The sequence below is a fragment of the Aotus nancymaae genome, unplaced genomic scaffold (assembly GCF_030222135.1).
Source record: "Aotus nancymaae isolate 86718 unplaced genomic scaffold, 86718_ANA_hifiasm-v0.15.2.pri h1tg000028l, whole genome shotgun sequence".
NCBI classification, from domain to species: Eukaryota; Metazoa; Chordata; class Mammalia; order Primates; family Aotidae; genus Aotus; species Aotus nancymaae.
The window spans coordinates 5,333,552-5,361,479 of NW_026988441.1; the positions used below are offsets into that span (position 1 = coordinate 5,333,552).

The 27,928-nt window shown below is 48.9% G+C and overlaps 2 protein-coding genes across 6 annotated transcripts in view; one reads left to right on the forward strand and one right to left on the reverse strand.

Annotated features, from left to right (window-relative positions):
• Positions 1–4,976: 4,976 nt before the first annotated feature.
• ZNF473 (zinc finger protein 473) lies at positions 4,977–20,938 on the reverse strand. Of its 4 annotated transcripts, none has more exons than XM_012461190.3 (5): positions 20,823–20,938; positions 19,139–19,335; positions 15,132–15,258; positions 12,668–12,757; positions 4,977–9,451 (listed from the first exon to the last, which is right to left on the reverse strand). In XM_012461190.3, the coding sequence occupies exons 2-5, from the start codon at positions 19,145–19,147 to the stop codon at positions 7,071–7,073; spliced, it is 2,607 nt and encodes an 868-aa protein (XP_012316613.1). In that variant the 5' UTR covers positions 19,148–19,335; positions 20,823–20,938; the 3' UTR covers positions 4,977–7,070. The 4 variants fall into 4 exon arrangements, with proteins under 4 accessions (XP_012316613.1, XP_012316633.1, XP_012316639.1 ...); XM_012461210.2 differs by having other exon boundaries at positions 19,139–19,585; positions 20,823–20,915; XM_012461216.3 differs by lacking the exon at positions 20,823–20,938 and adding an exon at positions 19,412–20,001.
• A 555-nt stretch (positions 20,939–21,493) lies between these two features.
• Positions 21,494–27,928, forward strand: part of VRK3 (VRK serine/threonine kinase 3) — a 48,810-nt gene continuing 42,375 nt past the window's right edge. Inside the window, exons 1-2 of one of the 2 annotated variants that reach the window (XM_064381021.1) lie at positions 21,494–21,574; positions 27,518–27,580. The gene's annotated coding sequence lies outside the window, so the exon portion shown is untranslated. Of the gene's footprint in view, positions 21,575–25,206; positions 26,065–27,517; positions 27,581–27,928 lie in introns of those variants that run through there. The other variant, XM_064381022.1, reaches the window with a different exon arrangement.

Consider the following 27,928-nt stretch of genomic DNA (forward strand, 5'->3'; position numbering starts at 1 on the left):
TGTGTGTGTGTGTGTGTGTATATATATATTCACATATGTATGGTGTGTATGGCATAATCACATGCAAACATAATTTTAAGAAGTTACTCATTTGATAGAATGTGGATACTTTCCCACAATAATGCAATATATATATATATATATATATAGTACATATTACACAAAAATATATATATACACATAGGTATCTTCATTTTTCACAGCTGCATAATATTTCATGCTAGGGCTTCTTTAATTTGTTTAACCAATCCCTATTAATGGACATTTACCTTGTTTCCATTTTCTTTTCCATCATTGGATATTTATCATTTGACATACGTACAAAATGAATTCCTACAAGTATACTTGTGGGATCATAGAACATCTACATTTAGATTTTTCATGGTTATTGCTAAATAGTCCTCCAAAAGGGGTGAAACGATTTACACGACTCCTGGAAGTGTACATGAGTGCCTGTTTCTCTGTTCCTTTATCTTTCTCCAGTACTTGGTATTAGTCATTTTTTAAAGCAATTTTAATCTGATAGGTAAAAATATCCTATTGGTCATGAGATTAATGATTTTTTTAGATTAATGATCTTTTTATGCATTTATTCATGTTTTGTATTCTGTGAATTGCCTATTTATGTATTTTGCCCCATTTTTAATTGAGCAGCCTTTTTATACTGATTTATAATTGCAAGTCCCATGTTTTGTTTTGGTTTGGCTTGGTTGCAAGTCCTTATATATACCATGTATATTAACACTTTGGTATATAAGTGACTAATATTTCTCCCAGTTATTTCTCTTTCAATTTTATGTTTGTTATACAGAGTTTTAAAATTTTTAGGTATTTAAATCTGTCTGTATTTTCCTTTATAGTTGTTGGACCTACTATCATGCTAACAACGTCCTCACCCCCAACATTATGAAAAAAAAAGTTCTGCTATATTTTATTCTAGTACTTTTATGATTTTTTTCACAATTAAAACTTTGATCCATCTGAATTTTTAAATAATTTCTGGTATGAGGTAGACAGTTATTTCCAGCCAAGAGTATTCTATTTGCTTGAGGAAGAGAATTTGTTAGCCTATGTCATTGAACAGTTTTGCCTTCAGGAACAGATGGATCCAGGTGTTTAAGTGACATGTCAATCATCTGGTCGGTCACTCCTTCTCTTAGCTAAGCTTTTTCAGTTAGGTTCATTTTCTGGCAGGTTCTCCCCACCATGGTGGCAAGTTGGACACCAGCAGCTCCAGGCTTATCTCCTATCACCTTAGAACCTCAACAGAAAGAAGGCATCTTTCTCCTACCAGTCTCTCCCATTCAGTGTGTCTCTCAACTCTTCCTTTAAATGCTGAACTTGACCACCTCTCACACAGCTCAAACGAGAAAGATAATTTATGGGCTTGAGTAGCTAAACGCACCAAAAGAAAGACACTCATCTTGTTTATGCTAGCACATCAGATGCCTTCGCTGTGAGTAAAAGAAAACCCCAACTCAAATTGTCACAGACACCAGGAAGAAGACATGTACATTCAGGGCAGATTCTAGCTGCAATTCATAGTATTTCTCTACAGTTCTCTTGAGGTTGATACTATTTATTATTTCACATTATGTTCTCAAAGAATTATGTTTCTGATCCCACAGTCCCTCCTTCATTCCCATCTCAGCCCCTGCCTGTTTACTTCACAACATTTATTTATTAATTAATTTATTTATTTATAGATGGAGTCTCATTCTCTGGCCCAGGCTGCAGTGCAGTGTCACGATCTCGGCTCACTACAATCTCTGCCTCCCGGGTTCAAGTGATTCTCGTGCCTCAGCCTCCTGAGTAGTTGGGATTACAGGCTCCCGACACTACACCTGGCTAATTTTTATAATTTTAGTAGAGATGGGTTTCACTGGTCTCGAACTTCTGGCCTCAAGTGATCCTTTCGCCTTGGCCTCCCAAAGTGCTGGAATTATTGGTGTGGGCCACCATGGCTGGCCTACTTCACAGCACTTATAATTTCCAATCATATGTCTCGTGGTTACTGCCTGCCCCCTGTATGTCTTTCCCCGCTGTATCCCTAGCATCTGGCGCACTGCCCGGTATACCGTAGGTTCTCAGGAAACAGTCACCCACTTTATGACTGATTTACTTCCTTAAAGGCTGAAGACATTCCTCTCCTCACCAGCAGGGTAGGAGAATGGCAGTTTCCCCACACCCTCGTTAAGACTTTTAATTTTGGCCAGATCTCTAAATATAGTGTATTTTCTCTTCTCTTCCTGGCGACCTCCTGCTCATCCCTCAAAGCCTTATTCAAAAGCCACCTCTTGGGCCCTGAGCGGTGGCTCACGCCTCTAATCCCAGCACTTTGGGAGGCCAAGGTGGGTGGATCACCTGAGGTTAGGAGTTCGCGACGAGCCTGGCCAACAGGGTGAAAGCCCGTCTCTACTAAAAATACAAAAAATTAGCCAAGCATGGTGGCAGGCGCCTGTAATCCCAGCTACTCGGGAGGCTGAGGTAAAAGAATCATCTGCACCTGGGAGACAGAGGTTGCAGTGAGCCGAGATCACGCCTGGGCGTGATCTCGAAAAAATAAAAGTAAAAAAATACAAATAAATTTTTAAAAAGTCTCCCTTCTTTGAGAAACCTTCCCTCACATCAACTCTTTGAGTACCGCCCAGCCCTGTGCTCTAACATTCGTTTCCCATCAAGTTTTACGACCCGATCACGCTGTTTGTCCAGCACCCATACTGCTTAAAGTCTCCGGTAATGGGCGGCCCCGCCTGCGGGGTAGACAATGGCGGTGGAGAAAGGCGTTTCCAGAGTTGACAGTTGCCTTGGAGACGAAAGCCGCCCGCACCGCAGTAGGGGGCGGGGCTTACAGAACGTATCCTGCGATTGGTCGCTAGGAAATAGAAGCGCGGGCTGCCTTCTCACCCCGCCTATCGAGGCCAGAGGAAGCCGTGGCTTCGTGCTCCCCACGCGAGGGCCGCCTGACGCCAGGGATGTTCCCGCATCTGCTATCAGAGGACCGTCACCCTAAAGAGCCCGAGCTCCCGCGGGACTCTGGGAAGGGTAGTTCATCCCGGAGTTTGACAGGCGCGGAAGCACCCGTGGGGGCTGGGGCAGCTTCGCCACCAACATGGGGGATGCTGGTGGGGAGCGAGCTTCGCGTGGGAGGACCGAGGTCCAACGCCCCAGTTGCCAGGTACCTGGGGGCCCGACCGTCTACACTCATCACTTGCTCTCCCCATTTGGCCCTGAGCAGTTGGGGATTTAGGCCGCCGAGAGGATTAGAGGGGCTCGAGAATCTGGCGGCGGCCAACGAGGCTGAAGGGGTGCGGCTGGCTCGCGGCCAGAACCTGGGGAGGGGACCGGGTTAGAGGCAGCGGGGGCGGGGCTAGGGCGTGGCCTGGAGCCGAGTCAGCGCAAGGACTGGCTGGAGTAGGCGGGAAGGGAAGTGGTTATTAGAGAATTGAGCCGGTGAAGCCGGCGTGGGCAGAACGCACTGATGTTCATTTTGAGAATCCTTAAAGCGAATATCATTCTTGAGTCCATTGGAGAAACTGAGGCTTAGAAGCGGCAGGGGACCCTCAGGTTCAGTAATTCATTAGAAGGGCTCTTGGTTGCATGGATTATAGCTAAAGAATAGAGATTAAAATCAGCAATGCAAAAGGTGCATAGGATGGAGTCTAGGAGAGACCAGGCGTGAGCTTCCGGGTGTCCTCTGCCAGTAGAGCACATGGAGAGTACTTAACACACCCAGCAATGACGTGTGACAACACACGAAGTACTGCCGGAGATGCTCGCCCACGCCAGGTACCCAGGGTTATGAGGTTGGTTATGTATGTTGACAGGGCTGTTTACCCTGACTGACCTTAGTCTCCAGCGCTTCCAGAGGACAAACTGAAATTTAGCTGGGGTATCAGTTCTGGCAAGGGGTCCCCCACCTCTGAAGTGTTGGGGGAGAGCTTGGCCCAAAGACTTTGCTGCTGCTTTATACCTTGACATCGTTTTAGCTTGTCTTCGTATCAGCCTCATAGGTGTTGGGTTTCGCCATCTTAGCCTTGCTTGGTTTAGGCTCCTGTAGCTCATTTCTTTTTTCGATCACATTTTTTTCCTTTATTTGGAGACAGGGTCTTGATCTGTCACCCAAGCGGGAGTGCAGTGGTGTGATCACAGCTTACTGCAGCCTCAACCTTCCAGGCTCGTGATTCTCCCACTTCAGCCTCCAGCAGCTTGACTGCAGGCATGTGTCACCACACCTGGCTGTTACTTTTTTGTACAGATGGGGTTTCACCATGCTGCTCAGGCAGGTCTCAAACTCCTGAGCTCAAGCAATCCACCCACCTCAGCTTTCCAAAGTGCTGGGATTACAGGCGTGAGCCACCACACCCAGCCTACCACACAAACTTTAAAATGTAGTACTTTATCTAAATGTTTTTTAATTGTGGTAAAAACATGCATAACATAAAATTTGCCATTTTGATCTTTTTTTTCTTTTTTGAGATGGAGTTTTGCTCTTGCTGCCTAGGCTGGAGTGCAATGGCACGATCTCAGCTCACTGCAACCTCAGCCTCCCGAGTAGCTGGGATTATAGGCATGCACCACCTAACCTGGCTATTTTTTTTGTATTTCTAGTAGAGACGGGGTTTCTCCGTGTTGGTCAGGCTGGTCTTGAACTCCCAACCTCAGGTGATCCACCCACCTCTGCCTCTCAAAGTGCTAGGATTACAGGTCTGAGCCACCACGCCCAGCCCCATTTTAATCATTTTTAAGTGATTGTTCAGTGGCCACCACCCAGCTAATTTGTGTATGTTTTGTAGGGACAGGGTTTCACCATGTTGCCCAAGCTGGTCTTGAACCCCTGGGCTCAAGTCATCTTCCCACCTAAGCTTCCCAAAGAGCTGGAATTACAGGCATGAGCCACACACTGGGCCCCATCAGCTCACGTTATAATAAAACTTTGAATTACTAGCAAGAGCAAGAAACTGGTATCTCATCACTAAAGGAAAAAGATGGGGAGAAAAATTAAAATACTAAGCAAAGTTATATTATTTGATGCTAATTAGAAACACCGGCCAAGCCTAAGGCTGACGTGTCTGTAAGGAGAGGAGTGAACTGCAGCTGCCTGTGCACGCTCCTCGGTTCCTCAGGCTCTCACCACACAGACTGAAAAGTGTTGTTTGTTGATGCATCTGAGGACCAGCTGAACTTGTGTGCCTCCTCAGTGACCCATGCTCCACCCAGACGCTGGGGAAACACTCAGCTGCTCCCTCTTACTGGACAATGATTGCCATCAGAAGCCCTCCCCACGAAGATGTGAGGCCTGGCAGGCAGGGACTGATGCCTAGCTGCATGGCAGCAGGCTGAGAGAAGGAACCAATGCTTTTAGACTCAAAATTTTAATCAGAGAACCAACAAACATGCACACATGGAGGGCATTTCTACCCCGGCCCGAAGCAACAAAGGTGACTGATTTAGAGAGGCTGTCCCCAACCCCCAATAGCTGCCAATTTTCCAGAGTCCCCATTGTGTTCCGGCCTGCAACACTTTGTACACTTTTGGTATTTAACATGCCAGTCTCCTAGATGAGACAGAGCTCCAGAGGACAGGAACCCTGTACAAGAAGTTAAAATGTTGCAGCCATTTGAAAAACAGTATACTGGGGTTAGCCAATAGGTTCCCAGTTTCAACCAAGTTTAAGAAACTTAACCAGCAGAACTCTAGGTGCAAGACTTGAAAAGCCTGAGTGTACAGAGCACTTACCCCCAACCATTTTAAGCGCCTAAAATATGAAAGATATTCAAAGTATCAGTGCCCAGTGCTTTCCATAAGACTTCTGTTTCCAGAAAATGTGTGACTGAGCCACTTAGTGGTAGGGCACAAAAGTCCCGAGCTGACAAAACACTGTCAGGAGGGAACTGGCTGTGTGGTCCCATCTCACTGGACTCTCCAACAGTCGCTGGTGATCCCAGAACTGTGATATGAGGGAATGTGGCATTTTTATGATGTCACTTGTCAATTAACAGTAATCATCTATGAAAATGGGTTCATTCATCTCCCTGATCCCAGAAGGAAGCTTCAGAGCAGGAGCAGTGCATAGTGTACTGATATTACCCACCCTCAAGCCTCAAAATTTGCCAGGTGAGTGGCCATCTTGGATAAATGGTGAATGACAGCCCAGCAGTCACCTCCGCACACCACAGGCTTGACCCCCAAGCATGTATTCCATATGGGTTGGGTTTCATATGTGGTTAACACCGTGATCAACGCAGCTTTCCTGATGGAATCCAGCTGTGTTTTGGTGTCAACTCCCACAGCAAATTGGGTGTCCTATTGCATAACTAATACTGTTAAGTGGAGGAAGGTCATGGGAAGAGGCAGCATGTCCCCTTTGAGTGAGAGGCTTGGGAGGTTAGGAGTGGAAGGTTTTAGCCAGTTGAGGTTAGGTGTTTACATGTTCTTCTTAGCTTTCTGGGAGTTAAGAAAAAAAACCAGGAAAGAGAGATGAAGGGACAAAAACGGCCAGGCATTTAAGAAGAGTAAGGTGCTGGAGAAAAACCTTAACAAAGGAAAACTTAAAAGCTATACATTATAAGAACATTAACTACAGTCAACACAGAGAAATTACTGCTTCCTTTCTTCCCGTAACACGAGTCTATTTGTGCTATAGCTGACGTGTATTTGTGGCTCATACTTGGTGAGCCCTCATGTGCTGGGCATCAGTTCCAAGTGCTTCACATTTATTTACTTAATCCTCAAAAAAGCCCTCTGAGGTAGGTGATACCCATTTTACAGATGAGGACACTGAGGCCCTGAGAGATTTTTCTGACTTTCTCAAGGTCACTTAGGTAGCAGACGACAGAGGTGGGATTGAACTGAGGTAGACTGGCTCCAGAGCCTACCTCTGAATCCTGACACTGTACAGCTTCTCCATTTTTGTGTTTTCATTGTCATAATGAAACTCATGTGCACAAACTTTCTAATCAATCTTTAGATGTATTTATTTGGAGGGAAACTTGCAATGGGATGATTTCCAACTTCTGACATCCAACGAACATTCTCTCATATTCTGGGACTCTGCTACCACCCAACGGCTACAGGCAGTATTGCTGCCTAATGTGTACACGCTGATGGCGGTTGAGACTCGAGTGGCACTGAAAGGTTTTCTGGCAATGTTGACACTGATAAAGTGTCCCCTGGGTGTGAACTCTCAGGTGCTGGTTGAGATGGGCACTGAGCCCAAAAGCTTTGCCACACACGTTACAGGAGTAAGGTTTCTCCCCAGTGTGCGTTCTCTGGTGCTGTGTTAGATTTGCTTTCTGGGCAAAGGCTTTCCCACATTCACCACATACATAGGGCTTCTCCCCGGTGTGAACTCTTCGGTGAATAGAAAGGCATGAGCTCTGGGTGAAGGCTTTCCCACATTCCTGACAAACATATGGCTTTTCTCCAGTGTGAATTCTCTGGTGGCGGACAAGCTCAGCATTCAGGCCAAAGGTCTTCCCGCAGTAGTCACATACATAGCGCTTCTCACCTGAGTGAACTCTCTGATGCTTAGAAAGGCATGAGCTCTGACGGAATGTTTTCCCGCATTCGTTACACTGGAAGGGCTTCTTTCTGCCATGAGTTCTCTCATGCTGAACAAGGTAGTTTCTCTGGCTGAAGACTCTGTCACACATGCTACATTTAAAGGGGCTCTCTCCAGTGTGAATTAACTGATGTTTTGAGAGGCGTGCACTTTGGCTGAAGGTCCTTCTGCATTCGTCACATTTAAAAGGGTACTCCTCGGTGAGGGAGGACTGAAGTTTGATAAGGGAGCCACTGCTGATGGCTTTCCCTTGTTCACCCCATTTAGACAGCCTCACCCTAAAGTGGATTCTTTGATGGCGAATGAGCTGAGTACTTTGACCAAAGGCTTTCCCACACTGGTCACACTTAAAGGGCTTCACCCTGGTGTGAATCCTCTCATGCTGAGTTAGGTATTTGCTGCAGCTAAAGGATTTCTCACATTTGTTACACTTAAAGCACTTCTCTGTCTGTGCTGGGTTCTGAACCAAGATCTTCCCACTCATAACAAACCCTAGTTTTTCTTTGGTGTGAACACTCTGGTGGCACTTCAGGGTTGAGCTGCAAATGAAGCGTTCTCCACACTCCTGACATTCATATGGGGTTTTGACAGTGTGTATTTTCTGGTGCTGCACAAGTTGACTGTTATGGCTGAAAGTCTCCTTGCATTCAGTGCAGCTATAGGGTTTTTCTGCGGCATGAATGGCCTGATGTCGCGTCAGAAGTGAGGGCCGGCTGAAACTCCTGACACATTCCTGACATTTGTAGGGTCTGTAGCCTGTATGAATTCGCTGATGTTCACTAAGGTGAGTGTTCCGGCAGAAAGCCTTCCCACACTCACTGCATTTGTAAGGTTTCTCTCCACTGTGAACTCTCTGATGGATCTTTAGGGTAGAGGTATGGCTGAAGGATTTCCCACATTCGTTACACTTATAAGGCTTCTCTCCAGTGTGAACAGCCTGGTGTTCAATGAGCAGCGAACTCCGCCTAAAAACCTTCCCACACTCCTGACACTCAGAGGTAGTTTTTGCAGCGTGAATTTTCTGATGTTGGATGAGGTGTTTTCTAAAGTTGAAGGTCGCCTGACATTTGGCACATTCATAGCGTTTCCGAGTGTGGGTCTTCTGGTGCTGAGTAAGATGAAGGATCCGGGTAAAAGTCTTGCCGCATTCGCTACAGCTGTAGGACTTACTTCCTCTGTGAGTTTTCTGATGCTCAACAGGCTGTGTGGCATGACTGGGTGGGTGGTCACTGTCTTGACTCTTACACGGTTCTTCTCCAGTGTGAGTTTTCTGATGCCACAGGTATGCACTCTCACTAAAAGTTGTCCCATATTCATTACACACATAGGATTTGTAGCCTGTGTGGCTTTTCGGATACACAGAAAAGGAAGCATTCTGGTTGAAACCTTGCTCACACTCTTGATGCACAGTGGGTTTCTCCCTAGTATGAGTAATCCAGTGCTGGATAAGATGGTAACTCCCACTAAAGCTTTTTCCACATTCACTACATTTATATGGTTTATCCCCTTCTGGAACAGAATCCTGCTGGCTGTGTTCCAAGGAGCCAAACTCATCCCTATGTTCCTTAGATTCAACTGGTGTGATGCTCTTCTCAGAAACATGCATCATGTTATTTTCTCCCATGGAAAGGGTGGACACAGGACTGAAGCCTCTCTTTAATTCCTGACTCTCACATTCTGCAGGACTTTCCCTGTTGGTGGCAACATTGGACCTCAGAAGACTTTCTGGATCTCCTAGCAAACTATCTAACCAGCTGTCCTCTATACAGGTTTCTCCAAAATTGGAGTTCCAGAAGCCATCCTTGGAAATCATCTCTGTAATCTCCTGGGAGAGTCCTTCTTCTAAGAAATCCTGCATCAGAGGAGAGTTCGTGGTCTCAGCCAAATCTGAAAGAGCAAGTGCAAATGTCTCCTGTTCACCAAGGGTGAGAACACAGACAAGAGCAAGTAGGGGTGATGGATCTTGAGTCCAGCCTGTCCATCAAGGGACCCAAAGGGTGACCTATGTGGAACTGGCATCACAGAAAACAGAGAGAGCCCATTCCCAGGAGGATCAAGAGGGCAGTTGGGAAACCACAGGGGTTCAACAAGAAAGGAGACTCTACCATTATGTTCACACCTATGTGACTGACCAAGTTCCTTAAAGCCTCCTGGACTCACCTCCTTCCACTCTCCACTCACAAAAATCTTCCTCCTCATATCCTGCATCCTCTATCCCGGATGACACCCTGCCCCTCCACTCCACCACCCATCCAGTTCTCCATGCTAGAATCCTAGGAGTCAACCTCCTCCCCACCTCTCCCTCAACTTGGCACTATTTTTTTCATTTGATCTCTATCAAAATGTCTCAACCCCCTTCCTCTCCTCTCTTTATCAAGACTCCATCTGACTCCAGGCTGCTTTTTGGCCTCCTGTCTCTGTTTCTCTAGTCTTCCACACTAGTCCTAAAGGGCTTTGTAATACATGGATCTGACTACATCACTCCTCAGATTAAACCCTTCCATGGCTTCCTACCTATAGAAGAGAAATGAGTGTATTAGTCCAGCGTTCTTTGTGCTGACCTCATAGAACTCTTGTGGTTCCCTAAATCTACCAGACTTTCTCCTCTGTGCCTTTAATGGTCCCTCATGCTGGACTGCACTTCCTGGTCTAACTCCCCTAACTCCCCTTTTACCACCCAGCTTGAGTATCACCCTCCTGAGAGGCTTCCCTGACAACCCCATCTCCATTCTGCTTTAAGTTCCTTGCCCTGTATTCTCTAAAAAACAGCGAAGCACCTACCATCCTCTACCATAACAGGTTATGAAAGGGTCTGACCCCTGACCAGAAGGTAAGCCCTTTAAGGGGCACCTTCCACAGCTCATCCATCCACTGCCACAGAGGCAGCCATGGGAAAGGTTCACAGGACAGAGTAATTCCCATTCATGGCATGCTTGCTCACAGGTGGGAGTGCCTCAGGCACACTCTGTTACCCTCAACAACCCCCTGTAAGGTAGGCACATCTCTGCTTTTTTTTTTTTTTTGAGACAGAGTCTTGCACTGTCACCCAGGCTGAAGTGCAGTGGTGCGATCTCAGCTCACTGCAATCTCTGCCTCCTGAGTTTAAGCTTTTCTCCTGCCTCAGCCTCCTGAGTAGCTGGGACTACAGGCACGTGCCACCACACCCAGCTAATTCTTTTTGTATTTTTAGTAGAGACAGGGTTTCACCACGTTGGCCAGGATGGTCTCGATCTCCTGACCTCGTGATGCACCCGCCTAAGCCTCCCAAAGTGCTGGGATTACAGGTGTGAGCCACCGTGCCCAGACACGTTTCTGCTTTCTTATACCTAAGTGAGCAGCAGAGTGAGATTTGAACCCCGCTGACTAGATCTACCTGTGTGTGTGTGTGTGTGTGTGTGTGTGTGTATTTTTTTGTTTTTTTTTTTTTTTTTGAGACTGAGTTTCACTCTGTTGCCCAGGCTGGAGTGCAGTGGTGCGATCTCAGCTCACTGCAACCTCTGCCTCCTGTTCAAGTGATTCTCATGCCTCGACCTCCCGAGTAACTGGAAGTGCAGGCACCCATCACCATGCCCAGTTAGTTTTTGAATTTTTAGTAGAGACAGGGTTTTGGCATGTTGGCCAGGCTGGTCTCAAACTCCTGACCTCAAGTGATTGCCTGCCTTGGCCTCCCAAAGTGGTGGGATTACAGGTATGAGCTACCACACCTGGCCCCCATAATCTTAACTGCCAAGCTGTATACTCTCTGGAATCCTTCACAAAGCATGAATGTCATTGCTCTGCTATATGCCTCGTCTCCCAATCTCTCCTCTCCTCCATCATCATGCTTTTTCCAGCCTGTCCCTTCTGCAATTCTTGGCTCACCATCTGAGTATCTATAAGACTGCTTAAAGTATCTCTGCCTGGAATTAAAACTTGCAAATGAAAGCCTTCCAAAACCACGTCTTGCTCTGAATTGTCACCTTTGCCTCTGCTCTTGTCTCTCCCACAGATATCTGGCTCACTCTCCTTACCACACCTGTGCTCCTGTTGTTCCCTCTGCCTGGAATGCATCAGCAGACAAGTAATAGGCACCCCTTATGTGCCAAGCGTGATGTCAGGAGCTGGGAATAAGGGTCAGCTAAGCTCTGCTTCCTAGACAGACGTGCTGTTAAAGGGGAAAGACACTTTTGTGATAACTACGCAACTCGAGTGTCACTACTGGAGGATATGGAGGTACATTTGTTAGTAAAGGCATGGCTGCCTATGCTTGGAAACAGCCAATATGCTGAGGTGACAGAAACAGAAAGCAGAGGTTGTGGGAGCCTGTGCATGGGTTAGTCACCTGCAAAGGACACTGATGTGCTGAAGAGGAGGCTGCAGAGGCCTCATGTTAACAAGCTTGAGGCTGGTGAGCCAAGAAGGGAGCTGCAGACTGACTGCGTGGAGTGCAGCCTGAGACTCCTGTGCTCTCTGGTTTAGGGCCCTGCTTCTCATGCAGATAAAGAAAGAATGAGAGAAGCCTCCCAACCAGGCAAGGCAGCTGCCTCTGCTTTCTCCTACTGGAGACATCTCCATCATGGGTAATACCCCAGGAATCCTCACCACCTAACCTGATCCACCTGGAGGAACCCTGGCTTGGGAGATGGCAGGGCAGATGTTCTTGGCAATATTCAGGCCTGGGCTTGAGTTACTCCCTGATGTGGCCATTTGCTCTGCCCCAGGGCTAGGAAGGAAAAATGGGCCTGAAAAAAGGGAGGTAAAAGAAGTAGAATGAGGGTCAGCACACTCAGGGGGCACAAGGCAGGAAAGTAGAGAGACCAGCTCAGAGAGTGAAGGGCGTCCCCTTGTTGAGTCTTGGAAGGAAAGAGGAAGAGATGCGAAGAGGCACCGGGATAGCCCTGTGCTGAAGGGCAAGGTGGAGAGACACGAGAGTGAGGGTCTATAAACATGTCCTGATCCCTGACAGCTGCCAGGATGAGGGACGGAAGCCAGCGAGCGGCAGAGTGAAGTCCTGAAGCCAAGTGTTGTAATGTCTGGGTAGACCTGTTGGAGAGCTGGCCACAGCCCCAGGATGGTGGTCTGGAGCACAGAAGGTACACAAGGGGCCCCTCTCCAACCACTCACCAGGGCCCGTTGCTTCTGGGCTTCCTCGTGCCAGAGGCTCCAGATCTTCACTGCCATCTGGGTGGGAGGTCAGGTTGGGTCTTGGGGGGTCTGCAAGGAGAGAACAGCATTGTCATCCAACCAGGACATGAAGGGCCATCCACTCAGTGAGAACCTCCTGGCTCTCCTGACTTTTCTATGCTTTATGCTGCACATGGCTCCTGTGGGCCAGGTGCTGCACTGGGCAACTCTGGGGATGCCTGTCCTGTAGCTTTCCTAGTCCAGTGATAGAGAGGGAGCCAAACAGTCACAATCCAGGGTGACAGCTGGGACTAGGGACACAAAGGACTTGTGACAGCTCTTCAATGGGCAGAATCTGCCAAGTGGAGAGGCACGTACTTCCTTAGCCATTCATGATTCACTCACTCACCCATGGGCCACACATTGAACAAGGCCTCCATGGGCCAGGGACAGATGTCAGGGTCCCAGAGCCCAGGCAGTCCTGAGCCCTACCCTCCACAAGCTTCCCCATGGAAGGGGCCAGAGTCATCATCCAGGGGGATACAGGCTACAGCAGAGAAAACACCACTGCTAGCTTTGAAGTCAAAGTGAAAGGCCATGAGCCAAGCAATACAGGCGACCTCCAGAAGCTGGCAACGGGCCAGGAAAGACTCTATGTGCTGGAGCCTCCAGGAGGAACAGGGCCCAGCCAACAGCTCGCCTCCAGCCCAGCCACATACATTTGGAACTCCTGACCTCCAGGACTATAACATAATAAAGGTGTGTTGGTGGACACTAGGTTTGTGCTATGTGTAATAGCAGCAATAGGAAACGGATTCACTACTCATACATACACGCAAATGTGTGAAGGGGCAGTTGAGGTAAACACATTTCTTATGGTGGGCTGCAGTTTAAAAATTCAAAAAGACACTGAGATAGGACCTCCCGTAAGATGCTTCTTAGCACACACTGGCCAGTTTGGAGAAAGTCTGCCCCAGTGTGATGAGACTGTATCAAATGATAGTTTCCACAGTGTGTTATCTTTTACTTCTTTCATCTTTGGAGTCAATTATTTTTCTGTTTCTTCAAAAAGAAAGAACTGAGGCAACAGAGAGGGGAAGCGAGTTAATGAGGTGACACTGCTGGGGAGCTGGGGTGAGGCGGCCTTGGAGCTGTACAGACCTGAGCTGCAGTCTGGGCCCTGCTGCTCTCTCACTGTGTGACACTGGTGTGCAGAAGAGGGTGACACAGCAGGCTGGCTGCTCTCCTGGGAAAGGCCTGCTGGCAAGGCTGGATTTCAGGAGGGTAAAGAGACACGCTCCCAGGACCTAAACCGTGCAAACACTGTGGCTTACACCTGCTTTCCTTCTGGGAGTCTGGAATTTTGGTATGTGCCAGGCAGAGGCACCCACATGACCAGCCCCCAGTAAAAACCCTGGCACTGAGTCTGTGATGAGCTTCCCTGGTGGACAGCATTCTACAATATTGCTGGGGGAGTTAAGCATGTCCCATGTGACTCCCCTGAGAAAGAATTCTGGAAGCTTGTGCCTGCTTCCTTGGACTCTGCCCCATGTACCTTCCCCACTTGCTGACTGTGCTCTGAATCCTTTCACTGTAGTAAGTCATAGCTGTCAGTCTGACTACAGGATGAGTCCTGGGAATCCTAGTGAATCACTGAATCTGCAGGTGGTCCTGGGGACACTGACTTAGCTGGGAAGGTGACTGCCTCTCTTTTAACCTCAGTTTCAGACCCATCGGCAAAAGAGAGACAACCCAGCTTCTTCATGGGGGTGCTGGAGGATTGAATGAGCAAGTCCTAAGAGCTGCTACTCAATCATTCATTAATTTAGAGCTGTCGGCTGGGCCCTAGAGCAGGTACTGTTTGTTCCAAACACTGGGGACACGCCCTGTCCTCACACAGCACCCGTTCTGGATGATAAAATTGTATTTAGAATGTGATGGAACGACGTACAAGATGAGTGACAGAGGAGGTACGGAGTTCTAACAGGGTCCCAGTTTCGACCTGAGAAAGGTGAGGAGAGCCACTTAGGCAGAAGGGAGAGCAACTGGAAGACCCTGAAGTATCAGCTTGAAGAATGACTGACTACAATAACAAGTAGGACAGTGGTGAAGATGAGGCTGGGAGGCAGATGGGGCGAGAGCAGGGTTTCCCAGACTTAGCACTACTGCCACTGGGGTGGGCCTGTCCTTGGTTATGGGGCTGTCCTGTGCATTGTAGGATGTGTGGCAGCGTCCCCAGGCTCCACCGGCTAGATGCTAGCCGCACACTGCTGGCCCAAGGAGTAACAATCAGAACCGTCTCCACACAGTGCCAAGGTCTCCTTGGCCAGCTGAGAACTGCCGGGCTAGGTCATACTGATTCTGAGGAGCCCAGGAGCCAGGATTTCACCCTGTGGGTGGCGGAGGGCACAGGTGATCACCAAGCAGGGCAGTGAGTAGGCCCCTGGGGACAGGTGACACTCACTCAGCAGGAAGAGGTTCTGGTAGTTGTCCAATGCTGTGTCCCAGAACAGGTCCCCCTGGTCCAGCCCGAACTGCTCCCAATCTTCCAAGGTGAAGTCCATGGCGACATCCTTGAGGGTCACAAATTCCTGAAACACAATGCACTATTGGTCACTCAGGGGCCGGGGTCAGGGAGGAGCTTAACACTTCACTCAGGGCACTGCCAACCCTCAATCTGCCAGGCCTTTGGCAAAAACTATCCCATCCTCAGCCTCACAGGAATCTTGAGAAGGGATTGGAAACCCCTGCATTTTGTAGGCAAGGAAAAGGGAGTCTTGACCAGGGGACGGAATGTCAACAAAAGTTAACAGGACTCAACCCAGGTCTGCCTGATCCTAAAAGTCTATTTATTTCACGCTTTTGCTTTTTTTAGTGTTCATTCAAGATTTGAATTTGTAAATTTTCAAACATACATACAAGCAGGGAGATGTATATAATTAACATAGTAGAGAGATGGGACCCATCACCCAGGGGTCATCTAATTTCACCTGCGAATACTTCAGTATGAACAGTAACTCCTTAATCACTGAACACCCAGACCACACTCAAAATCTGTATCCAGATTAGGCTGATGTCTCAGTGGCATGTCTTTCTAGCTAGCTTGTCTGAATCAGAATTCAAGGGGGCCCATACCCTGCATGTAACTGATGTGGCTCTGAGGTTTTAAAATCTACAGCTGAACCCCTGTGCCCTCTTCATCCTCCATGCTCCTGATTTGAGGTCCCACGTTCTGCCTCTCTGCAGTGTCATCTGGCTGCTCCTCTGGCCCATGCATTTCCTGTGAGCTGGTCAGGAGAGCAGAGGCCTGACTGGAGTCAGTACAGCTTCTAGGGGAAAAATCCCCTCACAGATGTACCAGGTCCACTTTAGGCCCCATGACTACCAAAGGCTCCTATCTGGCTGTCCAACTTTTAGTGACAGCATCTTTCTTCATTTTAAAACTTTCCTAGTTAATAAGTGTTTACTATTATTTAATTACCTGTGTGTGTGTGTGTGTGTGTGTGTGTGTATATATATATATATAAAATATAGAATACATACATATACAGAGAGAGACAGAGAGAGAGAGAGAAACTGTGTCTCATTCTGTCTATTGCTCAGGCTTGAGTGCAGTGTCACAATCACAGCCTCGACCTCCTGGGCTCAAGCAATCTTGCCTCAGCCTCCAAGTAGCTAGGACTACAGGCGTACACCACCAGACCCAGCTAATTTTTTTCTTTTTTGGTAGAGCAGGAGTCTTGCTGTGTTGCCCAGGCTGGTCTTGAACTCTTGGCCTCAAGTGATCCTCCTGACCCTGCCTCCTGATGTGCTGGGATTACAGCCATGAGCCACTGTACATGGCCAATTAATGGGTGTTTAGGATAAAAATTCAAATACTTGAGAAGTACTGACAATAAAACGTGAAAGCCTGCCCCCACACACCCCATCTCTAGGTGAATCCATGCCCAGTGTGTCTCTTCCAAATCTCCATCAATGTGGGCACAGGCACATGTGCACACACAGGCACATTTTAAGGAAGAATGAAAACCACCTTTCTGTAGTTTGGGTTTGAGGTACGGCCCTACTACCTTCACTTATGACTATTGGCAAGTAAGCCGTATGTCTCTTGTGACCCCGATTCCCGCTCCACTCGTGAAATGGGACCAACGAGCCCCATCTCATCAGGGCTGCCACAAGAAGCAACTGAAATACTGCTGGGAGGTGACTGCACAGTACTTAGCACACAGGAGGAGCTCGACAAAGGCACAATTCCACTCTGGCTCACACTGCCCGTGCCAATGCTCCAGGCATCTGACTGCAAAAGCCCTTCTTTGGCCAAGAAGTTCCGGCATGCCGACAACGGACTCGACACTTCAGGTGCAGTGAGTCACTGAACTGCCTGCCTCTTTGAGGCAGGATTATCCCCAATTTACAGAAAACAAGATCAAGGCCCAAACAGTCACCTTCTCCAAGTCACACAGTATATTAGTCCGTCTTCTGTTGCTATAACTGAATACTTGAGACTGGGTAATATATAAAGAAAAGAAATTTATTTCCTATAGTTCTCTAGGCTGAGAAGTTCAAGGCCAATGGACTGCCTCTGGTGAGGGTCCTCTTGCTGGCAGAGACTCTCTGCAGAGCCCTAAGAGGGCGCAAGGCATAGCATGGTGAGGGAACTGAAGCAATGTCAAGCTGGCTTTTACAACAGACCCACTCTCATGATAACCCATTAGTCCATAAATATATGAATTCATTCACACAGGCAGAACCTTCATGACAATCATCTCTTAAAGACCCCACCTCTTAATACAGTTACATGAGACATTACATTTCAAGGAGCTTTGATTGGCCTGGTACAGTGGCTCACGCCCATAAATCCAGCACTATGGGAGGCTGAGGCAGGCAGACTGCTTGAGCTCAGGAGTCTGCCCGCAATTCTACCTCAGCCTCTCGAGTAGCTGGGATTACAGGTGCGCACTACTACACCTGGCTAATTTTTGAATTTTTAGTAGAGACGGGGTTTCACCATGTTGGCCAGGATGGTCTCGACCTCCTGACCTTGTGATCGCCTGCCAGGAGAATCACTTGACCCCAGGAGGTGGAGGTTGCAGTGAGCTGAGATAGTGGCCACTGCATTCCAGCCTGGGTGACAGCAAGACACTGTCAAAAAACAAAAATCAGGTATTGGAGATGTGAGAGGGCTATGACAGAGCCCACGAGGGACTTCTGGGATGAGTGGCAAAAAAAATTCTCACTCTTGATCTAGGTGGTGGTCACCTTCATTAAGTCATGCATTTGATGTGTGTCTGTTTCTGCATCTGTGATTGTGCAATAAAAATATTTTTAAAATTAAACATATACTAAACAGCATTCTCCTCTTGCTGCTATGTGGGAAAAGATAGAAGGTGGGAAGGGGAGAAGCAGGGAGTCAAGGAAAAAGGCCAGTTTGATAATACAGGTGAGAAATAGTGGCAGGAATGGATGGAGGTCAGGGAAAGCTTCCTGGAGGGGAGGTCATTCAAGTTGGATTACTGAGGATGAACAGGTATTTACGAGATAGAGAGATGCTTTCATGCATCATTCATTCAACTAACATCTCATGAGGCTTCCTACGTGCCCGGCCTGTGCTGGGCCCTGGGGACCCAGAGATGAATCCCCATCAGTTCCTGTCCCCAAGGAGCATCTGGTCGAACTTGAAATTTGGGTGGGTCTGACAGAGATGGGCAGGAACATCCGTATCTAGGTGGATCTCTGCTGCAGTGGAGGCAGCAGGGGGTGCTATGGAAGGCCAGAGCAGGAAAGTGCTGACTGCCTAGGGAAGGGTGGAGGAGCCGAGCAGGGTCTTAAAGGCGGTGTGAGACATCACCAGATGGAAAAGGGGCATGGGATTCCAGCAGAGGGCACAACCTGCGCAAAGGCAGGGAAGCTGCTGGAAACTACAGAATAACGTTTTCCTACCAGGCCAAAGGGAGTACTGGTTACCTAGAGAAATAGCAGAAGACAGTGCAAAGGGAGGTAGAACCCAGACCACACAGGAAGGCTGAAAAAACTGGAATTCATCCTGTAAGCAACAGGGATGCCCAGAAGAGTACAAGCAGAAAAGAACAGCATGCAAGCTTGCCTTTAAAAAGATCACCCGGAAGCCACCATGGGACAGCATGCAAGCTTGCCTTTTAAAAGATCACCCGGAAGCCACCATGGGACAGGGAGGCCGGAACAAAGGAAGGCCATGGGCGTGACCAGTTAACACAGAGCCATCTTCAACTCACCTCAGCCACAAAGGAAGGCCAACAACTTTCCTGCCAGGGGGCATGACCAATTCACACAGAACGGACTTCAACTCACCTCAGCCATAAAGGAAGGTCAGTTTTTCTGCCTGCGGGGGTGATCAATGAAGACAGTGGCCTTCAACTCATCTCAGCTACAAAGGAAGGCCAGCTTTCCTGCCTCTGGGGCCGATCAGTTAAGATAGAGTGGCCTTCAACTCACCTCAGCCATGGCCAACTGGGGTTCAGTAGCCTCTCTTAAGCTCCTCCTCCTTCCCCTCTGTGTTCCTGGCTGGCAAGGCTGTGGGAAGCCCAAGGGAGCTGTGAGAAAGCCTCCCTTCCGCCCATGGCTGACTCGCTGTCCATGCTGACGAGCCCCCAAAATGTCCAGGAGGAGGCTAAGTCCCAGTGTGAGTCTCCCTGCAGGAATCACAACGACAACTGTATTTACTGAAACCACCCCAGCCCCACGTTTCCACTGTGGTTCAGAACCTACCGAGCAGCTTCGCCACCACTGTCAGCACTTAACGCAGTCAGTAAATACACACTCAGGAGATTTGGTGATGAAAGTCTATGGCCACAGTGGGAGCTTCTGTCCTGCTCACTGCTGTGTCTCAGCACCAGCATGGTACAGTACGTGCTTTCACAGCAGGTGTAAACGCACCTACAGCTGTTGACAGAACAAAGGTGTCTAACAGAACCAACAGAACAATGCTTCTGGGATTTCTGATTATCATCTCTAGAATTTGAGTTCAGATCAATTGGCCTCCAAAACTCCTACTTTTTTTTTTTCTTTTTTTGAAACAAGGTCTTGTCGGTTGCCAGCCTGGAGTACAGTGGCACAATCATGGCTCGCTGCAGCCATAACCTCCTGGGCTTAAGCAATCCTCCCACTTCAGCCTGTCAAGTAGCTGGGACTACAAGCATGTGCCACCACATCCAGCTAATCTTTCTTACTTTTTGTAGGGACAGGATCTCACTTGTTGCCCAAGCTGTTCTCAAACTCCTGATCTCAAGTAATCCACCCTCATCGGCCACCCAAAGTGTTGGGTCTACAGCCACCGCACCTGGCCACTATCTCTACAACAGACATATTTAAACTTTTGTTTTAACCATGACCCACAGTAACAACAACAATATATATTATAGGCCAGGCACAGTGGCTCACGCCTGTAATCCCAGCACTTTGGGAGGCCGGAGTGGGCGGATTACTTGAGTTCAGGAGTTCCAGACCAGGTTGGCCAACATGCGGAAACCCCGTCTGTACTAATAACATAAAAATTAGCCGGGCTTGGTGGCACCTGCCTGCAATCCCAGCTACTCGGGAGGCTGAGGCAGGAGAATCACTTGAACCCAGGAGGCAGAGGTTGCAGTGAGCCGAGATCACTCCAGCCTGGGCGACAGAGCAAGACTCCGTCTCAAAAAAAAAAAAAAACAGCTGATGATTTTTTTACCACCTACTGAGTTCTTCCCCCCGCCCCCTCTCTTTCTTTCTTTCGAGACGCAGTCTCACTCTATTGCCCAGGCTGGACTGCAGCGGCGCGATCTCGGCTCACCGCAACCTCTGCCTCCCGGGTTCGAGCGATTCTCCTACCTGAGGCTCTCCAGTACCTGGGGTTACAATTTTTAGTAGTGACGGGATTCGAGCCAGGATCGTCTCTTAACTCCTGATCTCAAGTGATCCGCCCGCCTCGGCCTCCCAAAGTGCTGAGATTACAAGGGTGAGCCACCTCGCCGGCGGCCCTTTAGCGGACTCTGAAAGGCGGTTCACGCCTCCACCTAGACAACCGCCGCCACCCCAGGCGACGCACCCATTGCCGAAGTCGCCCCCACTAGCATTCCGTCACCTCTCAGAAAGGATCGAGCCTGCAAGGCCCTCAGCGACCCCAACCCCAGCGTCTCTGTACCTCGGGATTGACGTCGGCCGCGTCAACAGACGCAACCTCATCCTCGAGGGAGGGAGAGATTCAACTCCCCTCACACGCGCCTCCTCGCATCGACTTCCGGTGTGCGTATAGTTTCTTTGAGAGGCTCCACCCAGGATCCTCCGCGCCAGCGCCAGGACTCTATTTCCCAGAGGGCTGCGGGGCCGCCTTCGTTCGCCTTCCCATCTCCTCCCGCTTCTTCAGCCTTAGAGACCACGCTTAGCACTCTGGGAGTAGAGTACAAACAGAATCAGAACCAAGCGGCCTGAGTTTGTAGTCCAGTTTTTTACCTTGTTAAAGAATCATTTAATTAGGCTCTTGCCTTTCCTAGAAGACTGGGAGTCTTCCCCTCTTCTGAAAAGCAAGCATTGGGTTGCCATGGAAACGCGTTGAGACGGGATTTCTGAGAAAACGCGTGGAAGGGGCGGAGCTTAGAAGGGCTCACGGTGCATTCCGATTGGTTTCACATGGACACATGCGCAGTAGAACCAGAAAGCGTTCCAAAGCGGCTAGAACGGAGTAGGGTAGGGGGATAAGCAATGAGGTAATAATTCCCTCTCTATGTGGAATCAGAGGGCGGGCCTGCCGCGAAGGCCTCTGGGAAATGGAGTTCCTAGGTAGGTGAAGCCGGGCGCCGTCGGGAAGTCAGCGGCGCCTGCGCGGGCGCATCAGACTCAGGATGCGCGCGCAGCGCTCTCCGCCCAGCGGAAGTTTTCTCGGGGGCAACTGAGAAGGTGAGTCCTGGTAACTGCGGTGGATACGAGGGACAGGCCGCAGAAACCTAGAGTCCCCCTCCCGTCCCCAAGTACAGAGGCGAGGGGAAGGCGAGGCGGAACGGCGGGACCTCCCCCGACCCCCTAGCCGCAGCTCGGCCAGGGTGCCTATGACGTCAGCCCGAACATTTGTGTGAGGCGGGGGCCCCCGCGGTCGCGGTCGCGGTCGCGGTCGCGGTCGCGGTCGCGGTCGCCGTCCGGGATGAGGGCGGCTCCGGGTCGCGGGGGGTTCACTGGCCTGCTCTTGAGCGGGCTTCGTGTTGGGCATGGCTACGGCGGAGATGGGTGGGGCTTGTGGGAAGTTTGACTGCTGCTCTGCCTGGGCAGCTCGTCGTCCCTTGGTTTCTATGGAGGGTGCGACAGAAGGGAGGCTCTGTCACCTAGGCAGCCGTCCCCACCGGCGCTGGGGTGGGGTCTGACCTTTAGCCTTTTTGCTGTGCTGTCTCCCGAAGTGTAGGAGGAACGCTATACTGTAGTTGACACGTAGCAGCTGTTCAGTAAACATTTGTTGAATAAGTCAAATAAATGGATGGATAAAGACTGGCCTGAGGGTTGGAGCCTTGGGTTTCAAGTGATGAACTGGCCATTGCGTAGGTGACTTCAGCACTCTGAGACTCCTTTCTTTTTTGCATCTACTTTTATTGAGCATATACTATATGGAAGGCTCTGTGCAACCGATATTGCTGTTTATTCTACGTTGGAATGCCTAGTCTAATAGGCACTGTTCAAGCCCGTGTTATAGTAGTGTCTAAAACAAAAATCCTGCCCCAGCTAATTCACATTCTCACGGTGGCTGGGGATGCCAGACACTGAAAAAGAAGTGTTAAAGAATATTTGCAGGTCTGCAATCCCTTATCTATAACTTTAAAATCCAAAACGTTGTAAAAACCGAAAGGTCTTTTTCTCTATTTGGCAACTTACTTGGTAGCCCAGCCTCACCTGGCTTTGAACTTGTTTGCTGGCAATACCCCCTCCGAACTGATGTGTGACTATTTAGAAAAGATACTGTTGTATAAATCACATACTTGCTTATGGAGGGTTGCCCTGGATCCCGCCGGTGTTGTAATATATAATAGGTTCTAAAATCCAAGAAATTTGGCTGGGTGCAGTAGCTCCCGCCTGTAATCCCAGCACTTTGAGAGACCGAGGTGGGAGGATCAGCTGGGTTCAGGAGTTTGAGACCAGCCTGGCCAACATAATAAAGCCCCACCTCTACAAAAAATAGAAAAATATTAGCTGGGCATGGGTACATGCCTGTAATCCCAGCTACTCCGGAGGCTGAGGCATGAGAATCGCTTGAACCCAGGAGGCAGAGGTTGCAGTGAGCTGAGATTGCACCATTGTACTCCTGCCTGGGTGACAGAGCGGGACTCCATCTCAAACTAAGTAAATAAAATAAAAATGTTCCAAAACCTTCAAAATTCTGAACTTTGAAACACAACTGGCACCAGATGATTAGAATAAGGAATTGTGAATCTATGTTAGATGCATTAAGTGCTAAGGAGAAAAATTAAGGAGGAAAGGGGAAGGGAGAGCGAAAAGCGGGGCTAGGGAATGCAGTTTATATAAGGTGGTCAGGGAAGAACTCTTAGGCTGAGACCTGAATGAATGAATCAGCCGCAGGGGAAAGTGGTGGAGCACATTCCTGGCCAAGGGAACTACTGCATGTGTGAAAGTTCTCGGGGAGGAATTCACTGGCTAGAAATTAATGGAACCAAATCAGTTGTGGAACTAATGTTAATCAGATGTACAATATGTGTCAGGTACCCTAAACTTCAAAATTTCAAGAGGTAACTGCTGCTGTTCTCAGTTTACAAATGCAGGAACAGGCAAAGAGGTGTTTTTTAAAAATTGGAAATAAATTAACTGGGCAAGGTGGTCTGTGACTGTGATCCCAGCTACTTGGGAGGCTGAGGTGGGAGGATCGCTTGAGCCCAGAAGGTGGAGATTACAGTGAGCTAAGATGGAGTCACTTCACTCCATCCTGGGCAACAGCAAGACCCTGTCTCTTAAAAAAAAAAATTGGCCAGGCACAGTGGCTCATGCCTGTAATCCCTCCTTTGGGAGGCCGAGGTCACAAGGTCAGGAGCTCGAGACCAGCCTGGCCAACATGGTGAAACCAGATCTCTACTAAAAATAGAAAAATTGGCCAGGCATGGTGGCATTGGCCTGTAATCCCAGCTATTTGGGAGGCTGAGGCAGGAGACTCGCTTGAACCCAGGAAGCGGAGATTACAGGTGAGTTGAGATTGTGCCACTGCTCTCCAGCCTGGGTGACACAGCGAGACCATCCCAAAGGGGAAAAAAAATTTTTTTATTGCCCACCATCACACAATATGTGGCAGAAGTAAGATCCAAACCCCCGCAGATTATGTCCCAAATTTATCCTCTTAACCCCTATACTGCTCTGCTTCTAAGTGGCAGGTCTATTTAAGGACCGTCCAGCTAGATAATTCTGGCCCTGAGCTTGGAGTCTCCAGCTCCATGTCTAGACTTTCCCTGAAGGATGGATGTGTGCTGACACAGCTGGGGGCCCCTCTGCCTTCTTGGCAGGTTTTCTTCTGCAAAGAAGACAATGATTTATTCACTCAGCAAACATAGACTCAGCATTTGCTCTGTGCCAGGCCTGTTTGAGGCTCTGGGCATAGTGTGGCAAACAAGGCAGATAAAAGTCCCCGCCATCGTGAAGCTTACATTCTAGTAAGTCAGGCGGTGACAAGTACTGTGAGGAAAAATAAAGCAAGGCAAGGAGACAAAACATGTTATTAGTAAAATGTTGTCCAGGGCCAGGCATAGTGGCGCGCACCTGTAATTCCAGTGCTTTGGGAGACTGAGGCAGGCAGATCACCTGAGGTCGGGAGTTCAAGACCATGCCAGCCAACATGGTGAAACCCCGTCCCTACTAAAAATACAAAATTAGCCACGTATGGTGGCGGGCGCCTGTAATCCCAGCTACATGGGAAGCTGAGGCAGGAGAATTGCTTGAACCTGGGAAGCTCAGGTTGCAGTGAGCCGAGGTTGTGCTACTGCACTCCAACCTGGGCAAAAAGAGGGAAACTTCGTTTAAAAAAAAACACAGTAAAATGGTGTCCAAGAAGGTCTCTGAGAAGGTGACATTTGAACAGAGAGCTGAAGACAGTGATGAGGGACTCACCTGTGTGCACTCTGGGGGGACAGCATTCCAGGCAGTTGGAAGAGCAAGTGTAAAGGTCTTGGGGAAGAAATGTTCTTGTCACGACTGGGGAAGAGCACCAAAGCCAGCATGGCTGGCTCAGAGTGAGCAAGGGGAGATGGTGGGAGAGGCAGCGAGGGGACAGCGAAATGGCGGCTCATGTAGAGACTCCTGGGCCATGGTAGGAATTTTGGCTTTGAATGAAATCCACCATACGGTTTTGAGTAAAGGAGGGACAGGGTCTGACTTAGATTTTTTTTATTTTTTTATTTATTTTTGAGATGGAGTCTCAGTCTGTCACCCAGGCTGGAGTGCAGTGGTGCGATCTCAGCTCATGGCAACCTCTGTCTCCTGGGTTCAAGTGGATCTCATGTCGAAGCCTCCTGAGTAGCTGGGATTACAGGTGCCCGCCACCATGTCTGGCTGATTTTCTTTTGTGTGTTTTTTTTTAGTTGAGATGGGTTTTCACCATGTTGGCCAGGCTGGTCTGGAACTCCTGACCTCAAGTGATCCACTTGCCTTGGCCTCCCAAAGTGCTGGGATTACAGGCGTGAGCCACTGTGCCCAGCCCTCCATATGGTTTTGAGTAGAGGAAGGACAGGGCCAGGGTCTGATTTAGATTTTAAATGGATCTCTCTAGCTACTAGATTGAAAATAGATTGTAGGGGCAAGCGTAGAAGCCAGAAGTCTAGTTAGGAAGCTGCTGCAGTAGCACAGGGAGAGATGGTGGCCTAGACCAGGCTAGGGGCAGGATGTCAGAACCAGGGTTGGCACATGCTTAAAAACCCTCTTGGCCTGATTCCACACCCAGCATCAGCTTCCAGATTCAAATCTGCAAGAATTTTCTGACCTGTCGCCCCAGGAGCACAGTCCAGGTGTGCATTTTCATCGTATAAATTGGCACCAGGTTAAGAACATGGGTGTGGCCAAGCACAGTAACTCAAACCTGTAATCCCAGCACTTTGGGAGGCCGAGGCAAGCGGATCACAAGGTTAGGAGTTTGAGACCAGCCTGGCCAATATGGTGAAACCCCGTCTTTACTAAAAAAATACAAAAATTAGCTGGGCATGGTGGTGTGCTCCTGTAATCCCAGCTACTCGGGATGCAGAGGCAGGAGAATTGCTTGAACCTGGGAGGCAGAAGTTACAGTGAGCCAAGATCGTGCCATTGCACTCCAGCTGGGCAATAAGAGTGAAACTTCGTCTCAAAACAAAAGAAAAAGAATGTGGACTTTGGGGCTCAGGGCTCTGAATTTCATCTCCATCCCCATCGTTTTCTAGGTGAGTGGAGTCGGGTCTGGGGGAAGGAGAATTCTCACCCGTTTGTGCATCATTTTGTAGCTTTCAAATATGGGATGAGCATCCCTACCTCACAGAGTGGAAGGAAAGATTAAACAGAATCATGTGTCTGCCTCACCTCTTTAGAGCTGTGTGGCCTTGGGCAAGTCATTTTCTTTCTGAGCTTCTGCTTCTCAGAAATCATTCTTACCTTGAAGAGGGTGACTGAAGGTTCTGTAGATAATACCTCCTAAGAACTTAGCACAGTGATCCACACATACTGAACTGTCACGAAATGAGAGCTGTCATTAAGTAAGTGGCTTAACCTCTGTGCAGCCAGGACTGCCTGCTCCCTGTTCTGGTTACTAAGTCCAGAGGACAAATTATCCCCCAATTCAGTGATGTAGAACCACCATTTGTTGTGCCCATGGATCCTGTGTGCCAGGAATTCAGAGTGAGCACAGCGGGGTGGCCTGTTTCTGCTCCCTGATGCCTGTGGCTTAGCAGGAAGATGAAGCCTGGGGTCTAAGTGGCCTGAGGACTTGCCCACTCACATATCCAGCAGCTGACACTGGCTGTTGGCCGCGGGCCTCAGTGCCTCTCCTCCTGAGCCTCTCCATGTGACTTCTCTGCCTGGGCTACTTGAGGCTGCCTCATGGCATGGAAACTGGGCTCCATGGGTGAGCATCCCGAGCAAGCCAGCCAGGTGCAAGTTGTTTTTTATGACCCAGCCTTGGAAGTCTTATGGCCTTACTTCTGCCCATCCTCTATCGGTAGGAGCAGTCACAGCTCTGCCCAGATCCACAGGGGGTCAAACAGATACCCTGACTCCTGGGAGGAGGGGTGACAGGGTTCCAAAAAGCACACAGGACCAGAAATACTCTGGTATGCCACACTCTCCAATGAAGTGATGATAATTCTGGAACCTGCCTCCTGGACTGTAGTATAGACTAAATAGGATAATGCATAGAAAGCTCTCTGCCTGGGGGACTCCTTCCCAGGTATTGAAGACTCGCTCCCTGGTTTCCTTTGGGTCTCTGTTCAGATGTCTCCCTCTGGGCAAGGCCCTCCTTAACCACCCAGTGTGAATGGTGACCCGCCGCCCTCTGTGGCATCCTGTTTTCTCCTGTGGTACTTTATTGTCCTCTGTAGCACTGTCTCCATCTGACCTGTTCAGCAGTTCCTTGCTCATTTGTTTGTTAGCTTCTCTTCTCCCACCAGAACACAAGCTTCCTGAGGGCAGGGGCTGTGTTGTTTCCTTTGCTGCTGTTTCCCCAGTGGCTGGCATAAACAGGAAACTCAGTAAATAATTATAGAATAGATGAATGAGTGAATGAATGAACAAATGGATTTGGCACATGCTGGCGGCATGGCCAGTGCTCAGTAAACGTTAGCTGTTATCTTTCATTGCTATGTGAAAGTGTGAATCAGCCTCTCCACTTTTGTTCACTTGCAGGTTGCTGTCAAGATGGAGTTTCCAGCCCAGTAAATCCAAGGGCCAGTCTGTGACCTCATAAAGGTATTATCCCTTGGGCACAGCCTCTCAAGGCCTTTTTCCTTTTTCCCACCAGCAGCTGGCTTCTGCTTGTCTCTCTGGGTTGCTGCTGGCCAGCTGCGCTCCCAGAAGGAACGTTGTCATGGGTGTGGCAGGGCTCACCTGTTTAGACACTTGCTGCATCCTGGAGGCATCTTTATCCAAGGACAGCCAGCATCTGGGGAAATTCCACTTAACATGAATCCATTTAAAACTGGCACGGATTTCTGCCAGGCTCACACCTGTAATTCCAGTCCTTTGGGAGGCAAAGGCAGGTAGATCATTTGAGGTCAGGAGTTCGAAACCAGCTTGGCCAACATGGCGAAACCCCAT

Bases quoted from the DNA above. Each gene is read 5' to 3' on its own strand.
- ZNF473 (XM_012461190.3), bottom strand. The intron at 12,758-15,131 runs GTGAGTGTCACC...CTCTCCTTGCAG, and splicing joins CCAGAACCTCTTCCTGCTGA to ACCCCCCAAGACCCAACCTG. The intron at 9,452-12,667 runs GTGAGTGGTTGG...TTGCTCTTTCAG, and splicing joins CCCAGAAGCAACGGGCCCTG to ATTTGGCTGAGACCACGAAC.